The 11,418-nt window shown below is 61.7% G+C and overlaps 1 protein-coding gene across 2 annotated transcripts; it reads right to left on the bottom strand.

Moving 5' to 3' along the window:
- Positions 1–1,165: 1,165 nt before the first annotated feature.
- RPS6KA4 (ribosomal protein S6 kinase, 90kDa, polypeptide 4) lies at positions 1,166–11,418 on the bottom strand. 2 transcript variants are annotated; one of them, XM_004682662.1, is made up of 17 exons: positions 11,309–11,418; positions 11,136–11,207; positions 10,292–10,510; positions 10,094–10,209; positions 9,551–9,658; positions 9,283–9,363; positions 9,112–9,215; positions 8,858–9,008; positions 6,587–6,751; positions 4,212–4,340; positions 3,936–4,069; positions 3,765–3,858; positions 3,188–3,361; positions 2,919–3,113; positions 2,471–2,630; positions 2,229–2,392; positions 1,166–2,049 (listed from the first exon to the last, which is right to left on the bottom strand). In XM_004682662.1, exons 1-17 carry the CDS (start codon positions 11,361–11,363, stop codon positions 1,855–1,857), a joined length of 2,316 nt encoding a protein of 771 aa, XP_004682719.1. In that variant the 5' UTR covers positions 11,364–11,418; the 3' UTR covers positions 1,166–1,854. The 2 variants fall into 2 exon arrangements, with proteins under 2 accessions (XP_004682719.1, XP_004682722.1); XM_004682665.2 differs by having other exon boundaries at positions 1,663–2,049; positions 11,182–11,207; positions 11,309–11,409.

Genomic DNA, 11,418 nt, shown 5'->3' on the forward strand with positions numbered 1-11,418 from the left:
ATGGCGCAGCAGACCTCTGCTGTCTCCCCGCTGCTCCCCTCAGCAGTGTGTTTCAGTAGATCCATCTGTTCTGCTCCCACTCTGTCTCTGGTGAATCCCACCCTGCACCCCTGGCCTGCACCCCAGTTCTTATAGCCATAAGTAAGAAAATCTTAAAAAAAAAAAAAAAAAAAAAGACATGGACCGGCCCTACCCATTCCCCCCCCCCAAAAAAAAACCTCCATTAGGCCAGACACAGGGAGCCAGTTAGCAGTCCCTGTGACAGCAGTCTAATATTATTCTAGCATATTTTTGCTTTGAGCCCGCAGAAGGCAACTCGCCCAGAGTCCCGCGGTGGTTACGGTGGGCCCCGGCGCAAAGCTTACGCCTCCTCCGTTCCAGCTGTGGCCAGCCCGGACTGAGCGGGAGGCACTGTTCTGAGGCCCGGCTGTCCTCAGCGAGCACCAGCATCTGAACCAGCAGCGAGCCACGCCTGCTCCAGGCTGTTTTACGAGCGCAGAAGGGCGAGTTTTTCCAGCAGTCTAACACAGCCCCCACCCGAGGGTGAGCCGGCCCGAGGCCAAAGTCAAGGTGTAGAGGAAGCAGTTGCCACTGCAGCTTCCCCACCTCCCTGCCCGGCCTTGAGTCCAAGTCGCATCCATCCCCCTCCCACACGTGCCTGTGAGGGTGCACACACACAGCTCGCTGACCGCACAGGGTGGACAGAGCTGGGAGTTAACCCCTTTAGGCCTCTGCTCTTTATGAGGCTGGAATCAGCAGCCCAGGAGCAGCCACACCCACCTTGGGACCAAGTGAGCGTCCTTCAGACTCTGACAGTACAAGAAACTAGGACAGAGGTGAGGCAGGCAGCCTTGACCCATCGCGCTGCCTCTGGGCCAAGCCTGCTGAAGCTACCCCCGAGCTGTGCAGTTCTAAGGGCCTAAAAATCCTGTTCTACTTAAGCAAGTTTAGGCTGGGTTTTCTGTCGCCTACAAGAGAATCTTAAGTGATTCTTAGCAGAACTGCCTCAATGCACACCCCAGGCGACTGTCTCCTCCTACCACTCACAGCAAGGCCGCGGGGGCCACCTTCTTATCCCAGAAGCGTCTGTCCCGTGCCTCCTTTCTGAGGCCCTAGGCCGTGGCTAGAACTGCATCTGCAAAGACCTCTGCCCTACACACACAGGTGCCGCACACAGCACTGGCTGGACTTTTATTTTAAAGTCAAAGGCACAGCCTTGATGGGCTGCGGCAGTGAACGCATGCCCAGCCCAGACCCCCAAACTCCCAACCACCCCCAGCCAGGGGCAACTGTGCCAAAGGGGAGGGGTGGGTGAGAAGGGGTCTCCCCGGTTAGGGGGTTGCCTACTTCCTTCCTTAGCCCCAATGGGGAGAAGCAGGTGATATAAAGTGAGGCAGAAATGCTTCAGGGGGTCCCTTAGGGCCGCTCCCTGAACCCCCCAAACAGGTCTTTGGTGGACGTAATTGCACAAACAGTCCATAAAGTGACAGCTTGAGGGGTGCCCCTTCCCGAGAACAGGGAGAGGCAGGGGAGAGAGGTCCCAGTTTCTCCCAGGGGCAACTCAGTGCTTGGAAACCGGGCAGGGGCCCTTCCTGGGGAGCAGCCCCTGGGAGAAGCGGAGGCAACATCTTGGCAGAGGGCTCCCCAAGACCCACAAGTCCCCCTCCCTCCCTGCATCGCAAACTCTATCTGGTTAGACATAAAAAATTCTCTGCTTATAAAAATACTTCTGCTCTGTCTGGGAGTGGGGGGGGCAGTCCTGGGGACGGGACGCGCGCTGCCACAGGCGGAGGAGAGAGCCAGAGAGCCGGGTGGTCACAGTCCCCTTCGGGCGGGGGTCAGGGTGGCCAGGACCTAGGAGGGGGGCAGGGGACCGTTGGCTCGGCGGGGGGCGCCCTTGGCGGCTGCCGGCCGGCCGGGGGCGGCGGGCGCGGGAGAGGAGCGGCGGGAGGTGGCTGCGCTCCGCAGCTTCAGCTTCCGCCGCTTGGCCAGCGGCGCGTTCTCCACGCTCTTCAGGAAGAAGCCCTCGCGCTTACCCCGGTTGAACGCCTGGCGGAGAAGGGCAGGTGAGCGCCCCAACTCGCCGCCCGACCGCCCCCAGGTCCCAGCTCTGGCCTGACTGGCCAAGGGCCGGCTGGGGCACCTCGCCTCACCGGCTCCAGGACGCCGCCCCCCGGGGGCCCCGCCCCTCCAGACCCTGCCACCCCGGCCCACAGCCCGCCCCTCACCATGAAGGTGGCGTTGAGCCCGGAGCGCACGGCGGGCCCGGAGGACTCCAGCACATCCGGCGTCCGCAGCGGCGGCGAGGACCGTGCGCTGCCGTCCTGCAACCACGAGCTGCCCCGCAGCCCCTCGAGTTTCAGCCGCTTGGCCGGGTCCACCGTCAGAAGCCCTGGAGGCAGAGGAGGGAAGCGTTAGGGAGCGGTCGCGTGTGCCTCCCCGCCGCCGTCCGTGGCCTCCCGCTCCGCACCTCGGACCAGCTCCTTGGCTTCCTCGGACACGCCCTGCCAGGCCTCCCCGTCGAGGGAGAAGCGCCCCTCGCGGATCTTGCACATGATCTCGGCCGCCTGGCTCTGCCCGCCCTGGCCAGAGGCTCCCTGGAAAGGGACCTGCCCCGACAGCATCATGTACTGGGGGAGGGAGAAAACGTGAGACCGGCGGCTGCCAAGCCAAGGGAGCGCGCAGGCTGGCTTCTCAGCCCGCAGACCGCGCCCTCCCCGCGCGTGAGTCCTGAGGCCCTGCGTGGGAACCCCCTGCCCTAACCCGAAACCCTATTGCTCCAATCCCAGCACCAGGGGACGACCTCTGACCCCAGCCTCCGCCGCCCCTCCAAGATCACCCCAATATCTGCCCTGGGAGTCCCTGCTGCCCGCGCGGAGACACGCCCGGTCCTGGGCTCAGGGGACCCCGTCCCGCACCAGGATGACGCCGAGGCTCCAGAGGTCGCAGGACTCGTCGTAGCCCTGCTGCGCCAGCAGCTCGGGGGCCGCGTACTGCAGCGTGAAGCAGGGCGTCTGCATGGGGCCCGCGGGGCTCTGCGGGCGCAGCCGCGCGAACCCGAAGTCGATGATCTTCACTGGGGCTCCGGGCGTGTCGTCGGCGTACAGGATGTTCTGGGAGGGAGACGGGCGTTGTCAGACACGGGCGCTCGTTGCGGCCCTCCCCAGCCGCGGGGCCCCGCGCCCACCTCGGGCTTGAGGTCTCGGTGCACCACGCCCGCCTCCTCGTGCATGAAGCTGACCGCCGACACGAGGCTGCGCAGGATTTGGCTCGCCTCCGACTCGCTGAAGTGCCGCTTCTTGCGGATGTGTTCCAGCAGCTCCCCGCCCCGCAGCAGCTCCAGCACCAGGTAAGTGTGCAGCTGCGGGGTGGGGGGGTCGGGGGAGCGGGGTGATGGGACCACGGTCACCCGCTGGGCCCGCCCCGCAGCCACCACCAGGCCCCGCCCCTTTCTCCGCCTGGCTCAAGTTCCAACACTCCGAGAATCTCCCCTAGTCCCGCCTCAGACTCCCCGCCACCGTCATCCAGACTCCACCCTGTCAACCACCTAAAAATTGCCCCATCCTCCCCACGCCTTCCCAGATTCTGTTCTCCCCTCCTTCAGGTCGTGGGGGGGGGCCCCATCACCGCTCCCGGGCCGCCCAGTCCACTCAGGCCCGCCCCCAGGCTCGGGCCCCGCCTCCGTCCCGTCCCCTTTCCCGTCCGCGCAGCAAGTGTGGCCCCTGGAGTCCTGCCCAGTCCTGCCCAGTCCAGAAGGGTGTCACCTGGTCTTGATGCACTTCGTGCAGCTTCACCACATTGGGGTGCGACTGGCACAGCCGCAGGGCAGCCACTTCACGCTGCGTGTTCGCCTCCAGCCTAGGGGCGGAGCAGAAGGGGGTCAGGAGAGTGGCCGCAGGGGCCCAATGCGCCACACCCGTGTACGGGGCGCCCACCTGCGGCTGAGGATCTTGACCGCGAACTCCTGGCCGCTCTGGCGCTGGCGACAGCGGCGACACACGGAGAAGCTGCCCTGGCCGAGCGCCGGCTCCCGCAAGTCGAGCTCGTACTGCTGGAAGAAGGGTGAGTCCTGGGGGACAAAGGGGGGCCGTGAGAGGTCCTGCCTGGGAGTCTTGTGGCCCCCACGCCCCTCCTCAGAGAAACTTCAAGTCTCACCTAGTCCCCAAGCCCAGGCCCCCCAAGCCAACTTCTCCCACCCAGGCACAACCTACCTGCATCATGGCACTCCTGGCCAAGGATGCCCGGCCAGGCCGGTCTCCAGAGCCCGGCCCTTCCAGCACGTCCATCATCACAGCGTTGTTGCGGTCAAACAGGATGGAAGGTGCCACAAAGGAGTATCCCTGCGGGGGCAGCGGGGAAGGGGTGGGGGTCAGGGGGCCTTGGGCTTCCAGGGCTGGAGATGTAGCTGCAGTCCCTGGAAGGCAGGGGAGCGGTGGGCTGGGGGAGACCCTGGACCAGAGGGCGTGGGGGTCGTAGCTTTGGGGCGCACAGGATGTGTGGGTGTCATTCCACCTTATTCTGATGACTTGGGGCCATGTCTGCTCCCCCCACCAGCCGTTCTCATCAGTTACCCCAAAAGTGCCAAGGGCATCACCGGGCACAATGGAACAGCCCAGAAAATTATGGGCCAAATGGAGAACTGTGGCCGGGCGTCACACATAAGCTGGTGAGGATTCGACTATATCTGCTGAGGACAGACATTCACATCAAAGCCGACCTCCCCTGCGGGTGGGAGAAGATGCCTGCTGGGGAATTCCTCATCATCCCTAAGGCTCCATGTCCTGGCAAGTCAAAGCATTCTTAAGGGTCATTTTAACAATGTGTGTGTCCTTCTAAATCAGCCCTACTGTGTGCTGGTATGCAAGCTCCAAGTTCCAGGGGGGGAGTTTGTCTTTTAGGCTCACTGATACGTCCCAGTGCCCAGATCAGTGCCTGGCACCTTGTAGGCACTCCACAGATAGTTTGGAATTCATTGAGCAAATGCATGAAAGGCATCCATTCACAAGACAGAACTTCCTCATTAGGATTCAGAGACAGGGCTGGAGGGACGTTCCAGCCCAGGGCGGTCACTCAGAAGAGCTTCAGAGGGCTGATCCACGGGCTTGATGCGGGCCTGCCTGCACAATAGCTACGGGCCATGTGCTACAGACCAACCCCCACACTGGGCACAGAAATTAAACACGGTCCCCACCCTCCCGAAGCGTCCAGCCCAGGGAGGCAGCCTCAGTCTGTGGTACACTGACAAGCTGCTCAGAAGGAGCTGCCCACTGAGAGCTGGCACCCAGGGACCCAGGGACGGGCAGCCCAGGGCAGAGGAGCAGGGGTGGGGGGGGCTAACTGGGTGGAGGGCATGCCTTCTGGGGGGAGGGAGCTGCACTTGCAAAGGTGCTGTGGAATGCTCTGGAACCTCGGAGCTGCTAGAATACCAGGTGGGCAATAGCAAGGTCTGAGAGGAAGGCCTCACCACGCAGGGCCTTGAGTGCTGAGCAAAGGAATTTGGGTTTGGATTTGGCCAAAGACCCAAGCTTCCACCATGGGGGGTGGGGTGAGGGGTAGGGACCTATGCCCCCAGAAATGTGACACTGTGTGTTCAGGGCCACAGGAAGTCATGACATGAACTTGGTACCTTGATATCTCTTCCCAGGTGTCCATGTAACCCAGTGAATAATTTTAAATAATATTTTTACAAGATAATAAAAATAGGGCCCTCCCTGGTGGCCCAGCGGGTTAAAATGCAGCACTAGGAAGCTCTCCACAGCCACTGCGGCACAAGTTCCGTCCCCAGCCAGGGAGTGACCCCCATGGCACAGCAGACCTCTCCTGTCTCCCCACTGCTCCCCTCAGCAGTGTACTTTGGTCAATCTGCCTGCTCTGTCTCTGGTGAACCGTCTCACCCTCCCCCTGCCTGTACCCCAGAACTTATAGGCATAAATGTATAAATCTTTTAAAAATATATATTGTCAAAAGTAGATAACTGGATTAAAAAGATGTGGTACAGATACACAATGGAAAATTACCCAGCGATCAAAAAAGATGAACTCAAGCCTTTTGCAGCAACATGGATGGAGCTGGAAGGGATCGTGCTTAGTGAAATAAGCCAGAAAAAAAAGAAAAATACCGGATGGTTTCACTCATAGCAGGACCATAAAGGACCAGGGGGGAGAAAATAACAACAATGAACAACTATATACCAGAGACATTTTACGGGGGTGGAGTGGGGAGTGGGGGCAGTGCACTGGACTACGGTGATGGCACAGGGTGAACTGGTGACGGGAAGCCCACGGGGATGACAACTGACATGGGAAAAGGCACAAAACGATGTCAAAATAAACGATTCTATTAAATATATATATATATACGCACACATATATGTAGTCATAAAAATATTACATGCTCCCAGCTTGGCAGAGCAGAAGAGAAGTTAACGTGAAACGGGAGCTAAACCACGAGCCGCCCAGACGTGTCCTGCTGCAGTGGCCTCTATGGCCAAGGACTGCAGGGACCCATGAAAGAGGAGGCTGGCAGGCAGGTGCCCCGTCCTCCCCGGGAGGGCCGAGGCTGGGGGCCCTCCTGCCCTCTCACTCACCTGGAAAATGCGCGGGTCCCCAGACGGAGGGCTGCCAGCGGGCGAGTACACAGGCTCCAGCCGGGTGAATTCCTCTGCAAAGTTGCCCACATCCAGCTCTGAACGGATCTGGGGTCGGAATGGGGCCGGAATCTTCCTGGCAGCCAGAGCAACCCAATCCAGACCCTACAGGAATGAGAGGTTGGTCAAAGGGCAGGAAATGGAAGCCCACCTCCACCGAGGCCACCCTCGCTGGGCAGCGCCTCGAGCTCCCAAGCGTGTGGGGAAGGAAGCGTTTCTGCCTCCCGGCGTCTCTTCACTCCTCCGATAACACAATCCCCATTTCCCTTAGAAAACCACTCCTCCACTGGATTGAAATAAATCTCTTTGTGGTACTGGGCCTGAAACTGCTAACGACGCCCTCAGGACCTAAGGGTAAAGTCCAAGGATTTTATAGAAAAGCAGAAAGAAATTCCTCGAGGTGTAGATTCAGCACCCAGATGCAGCCTGGCCTGAAGTTAGATCACTTTTCCCTGGAATGTGCCTTTCTGTTTGGGCCAGTGGGGCGCTTGTTCACTGCCTCCCCAATATCCATTTCTCCCTGTCTTCCTTAGGTACCACAGGCCCAATTTTTTCCATGAAGCAATGCGCACAATGAAAAGACCACCTTTCATTAACTTCCTTACAGCTAGGGGTGGCCATTTACTGCAAGGCAAAGTTAGGAATCCAGGGAAAGGTCCCCAAGCACAGGGTGTACTAGGGACCTTCTGCTCTCCACCTGGACACAGACTAGATGGTAGGCGCCCCAGCAATCATCCTGGAGCAGGAGGCAACCCTGAGGCTGGAGACGACATGCTAACAACAGAGACTTTTTTAAAGCAGGCGCTACAGCAGCCGTGGCCAACCAAGCTCTGTACCTATTTACTTTTGTTCTATCAAATTTTATTGATTCACCATTTGTTTACAAAGCTGTAATTTAGGGGATTACAACTTCACATCTCAACATGTAAACACGTTTCACTGGTCCTCCCCCAAAGGTCAAGACTTCTTTTTCATGAGATAAATAAACAATCTAGCTTAGACCACTTGGGTCACTCTGGTCTCTGTTATTAGCAGCCAAACTCTTTACATTCCACACATCTCCTCACTGTTTTGAGTTGAGCTTTTTCTTACTCGCAGCCAAGAGGCCTGACAAGACTTCGAAGGCCCCAGTTCTGCCACTAGGAACCTCAGCATTGCTCTCACCAAGGCTGTCTCAAGAGAAGAGGGGTGGAAGGGAGCATGCTGCTGACCTCCCAGCCTTGATGACCTTGGCTCTCTCTCTTCTATGAGACTGGTCAACCTACTCACAGTACCCAGCGTCGGACCCGGCGTGTGCTCAGGCCCACTGGGTGGGCCTGAGGAATGCCATTAAGGAAACAGTGCTTCTCAGCCTCTCAGCCACTTCCCTGCAAAGGGATGTCTTCACCAGAGCCTGCATCCTGAGATGGCCCTCCGGGCAGTTGCTTACTGGGAAGATTCAGGAGCAAGGGTCACCCAGAGTCTGGCCACAGGAAGCACCCAGAAGTGGGTGCTTTTGTTGTGATGTCAGACAGGTGACAGGTCTGACACCCACACGTACACAGAACTTCCAGCCCAAAGCACAGACCCCCAAGACACCCGGACCTAGGTTCACATTTGAGCTCTAGCACTTCCTGGCTGGGTGATCTTGAGCAAATTACTTAACCTCTCTGAAGCTCAGGTTTCTCCTCTATAACGATGGAGATCATCAGGCTAGCTCTGAGGCCACGAGAAACAGTGGCGGCAAAGGGCCGACCCAGCAGAAGCGTCCTCAGGCCAGGGCTCCAGCCAGCGAGATCTCCGGAGAGCTGAGCCCACCCTGCACTGCGCTGTCCACTGTGTGCACCCGCAGCCAGCACATGCCACCCACCTGGCCGAGCGAGCGTCCATCTGAATCACGGGCACACAGGCCTGCCAGGGACAAAGGGCAGAACCCTGGGTGGGCACGAGGCCCTTCTGACTTGCACCGGCAGGAGCCCCGGGGTCAGTCCCCAGCTCCACGCCATTCACTGTGTTTGGGGCAGGCCGCCTCCCTTCTCTGAACCTGTCCAGTGACAGGAAGGAGGGGCCCGTCCGTCCTCACGTCCCCCTGGCCCTGACCACCCATGAACCCAGGTTTCCCTGCTAGGTGGTGGGGAGACTGCCTCTCCTCCTGGGCGGCTTCTAATCGGTGGGACTGGTCAGGCCCAGCCTGGTGAGCCGGGAGGTGTGGGGTGGCACCGGGAGCCTCACCTGGAAGAAGGGGTGGTTCTTGACTTCCTGCGCCCCCTGAGGCCCCGCACCCAGCCGCTTCTTGGGGTCCTTACAAAGCAGCCGCTGCAGCAAATCCTGCGCCACTGGCCCAATCCGGGGGGGGAAGGGAGGGGAGCACTTCAGGATCCGTCTGGGAGGATTGGGGGGGCGTCAGGGGCAGCGAGCCCCTCCCCACTGCCCTGCCCAGGCAGGCCCTGCGGCCCCCGGCCCCCTCTGCGTCCAGCCCCGCTCACCGGGACACTTCCGCCTGCGTGTTCCTCTCGCCCTCCAGCGTGAAGGGCGAGGCCCCCGTCAGCAGCTCGAAGAGGAGGATGCCCAGGCTCCACCAGTCCACCGCCTGCCGGGCAGAGCCGTGAGCGCCCGCAGCCCGGCTGCACCCCCGCCCGGCTCCCCCGAGCACCGACCTTGCCGTGCCCCGACTTGCTGCGGATGATCTCAGGGGCCATGTACTCGATGGTGCCACAAAAGGAGAAGGTCCGCTCTTTCTGGGGGGGGCAAGAGGGAGCGTTGGGTGCCCAGCAGCCCCCCGGACTCGTTAGAGCAAGGAACTCCCCAAAGGCAGGGCCTGGATTTCTTTACTTCTGTGTCCCCACAAGGGAGGAAGAGCCAGGCCCCGAGCGGGGCCGGAGGAGAAACCTCGGGGAGGGGACGGAGGCGGCGGCCACCACTCACCTCCTCTGTGAGGAACTCCTTGCTGAGCCCAAAATCTGTGAGCACAATGTGGCCTTCAGAGTCGAGCAGCACGTTCTCCAGCTTCAGGTCCCGGTAGATGATGCCCAGCTGGCAGGGGGAAGGGGCACTGAGGCTCCTCCCGCAGCCCGGGGCTGCTCAGGAGAAGACCATCTCCACAGCAGGAGCGCGTCCTGGGTGCCACCGGCCGATAAGGCGTGAGAGCAAGAAAGGGGACCCCCCCACAGGGAGGCCCCTGGGAGCAGGCCCCAAAGTCCAGACAAAGGAAAGCCTGCGTGAAGAGCCCCGTTTCAAGAAGCCGCGGGTGAGGTCCCCATTTGAGGAAGTCCTGTGCCTGCCGCCCGGGAGGCAGCCAGAGTTCCCTGTGAGAGGAAAGCCCCTTGGGGGGGCACCACCGGCCTTCCTTCCAGGAGGCCTGGGGACACGGCTCCGGCCCCCACGGCTGCCACCACCCACCCCCCCAGAAGTGCAGGGGAGAGGCCGGAGGCTGTGCTGGGGAGCTCTACCTGCTGCACAGCGCCTCACCTTGTGCAGGTGCTCCAGGGCCAGCACAATCTCGCCCCCATACACGCGCACCTCGGCCTCCTTGAAGTGCTGGCGCTGATAGAGGTGGGTGAACATCTCCCCGCCGTTCACGTAGTCTGGGGGGTGGAGGGCAGGTGAGGCGGCAGCCCCCCCCCCAGCCACGGCTTCCCTGCCCCAGGTGGCCGCGCCGGCCCTTACCCAGGATGAGGTGCAGCTTGGCGTCGGTCTGGAAGGCGTAGTGCAGCGTGACCAGGAAGGGCGCCTGGCGCACCAGCTCCAGCACCGAGCGCTCAGTGCGCGTGTGCTCCTGCGTCTTGGCGCGCTGCACCAGGGCGGCCTTGCGCAGCACCTTCATGGCGTACAGCTTGCCCGCGTCGTGCCCTCCCGCCTTCCGCACCAGGAACACCTTCCCGTAGGCTGTGGGAGCAGCAAGTGGGCGCGGGCAGGCGGTGAGCAGAGGCGGGTGCAGACTGGTAGAGTGAGGGCGATGCCCACCCTGAGGGTGTGCCAACTGGAGAAAGGAGCTGGGGTGAGGGGCAACTGTGCAGTAAGCTGGAAGCGCCTTCTGTGGGAAAGGCGACGGCCCGAGGGTGCTCAGCAACCCAGGCGGGCAACATGCAAACCGCACTGGGGGGGCACCGACGCCCGGGGGTCCGCAGCGCGGGCGGGGCGGGGGCGGGGCGCGTGCAAACGCGTGGAAGATCAGACTGTTTGGAGAGGATGCGAACACGCAAGGAAGAGAGGTGCCGCTGGACCGACGGGAGGGATGGGCTACTGGGCGGGCTGCGCCGAGGGGAGGAGCTGTGCGGTTCTCTTGGGAGGGCTGCAAGCCCCCGAGGCTGTTGGCAAGCCCCCAGGGCCTCGCAGCCAGGAGCGTTCAAAGTGGAGCTGCCCAGGCGGTGTGCACACAAACCCAGGCAGAGCAGGGCGGGGCAGGCGAGGCGGGATGTGCCGGGAAGGGGTGGGGGGCATAGCCGGGCTGGCCCGGGCCCAGCCCGCGATCGTAGGCTGAGACAACTGCCCGGTCGCTGGGGGTCCTCACCTCCTGTACCCAGCACCTTGAGCAGCTCGAAGTTTTCTACGCTCACCTTCTCCTCGTGCCCGGTCAGGTTGGCTGTGGGCATCGGGGGCAAATGAGCCCAGCCAGTCCCGACCCCTCCCGGCCCGGCGGGGCAGCCGTCACCCGGCCCGCACCCCGGGGCGCCCCTGCTCCACCTTCCGTGATCCGCAGCTCCACCGCGCAGCCCTCGTCCTCGTCCTCGTCCCCCATGGCGCGCAGTCGCTGGGGCCCGCGCGGCTCGGCTCCGGGCGGCGCCGGTTACATG

Source organism: Condylura cristata, unplaced genomic scaffold, assembly GCF_000260355.1.
Source record: "Condylura cristata isolate star-nosed mole 26May11 unplaced genomic scaffold, ConCri1.0 scaffold00015, whole genome shotgun sequence".
Lineage (NCBI taxonomy): Eukaryota > Metazoa > Chordata > Mammalia > Eulipotyphla > Talpidae > Condylura > Condylura cristata.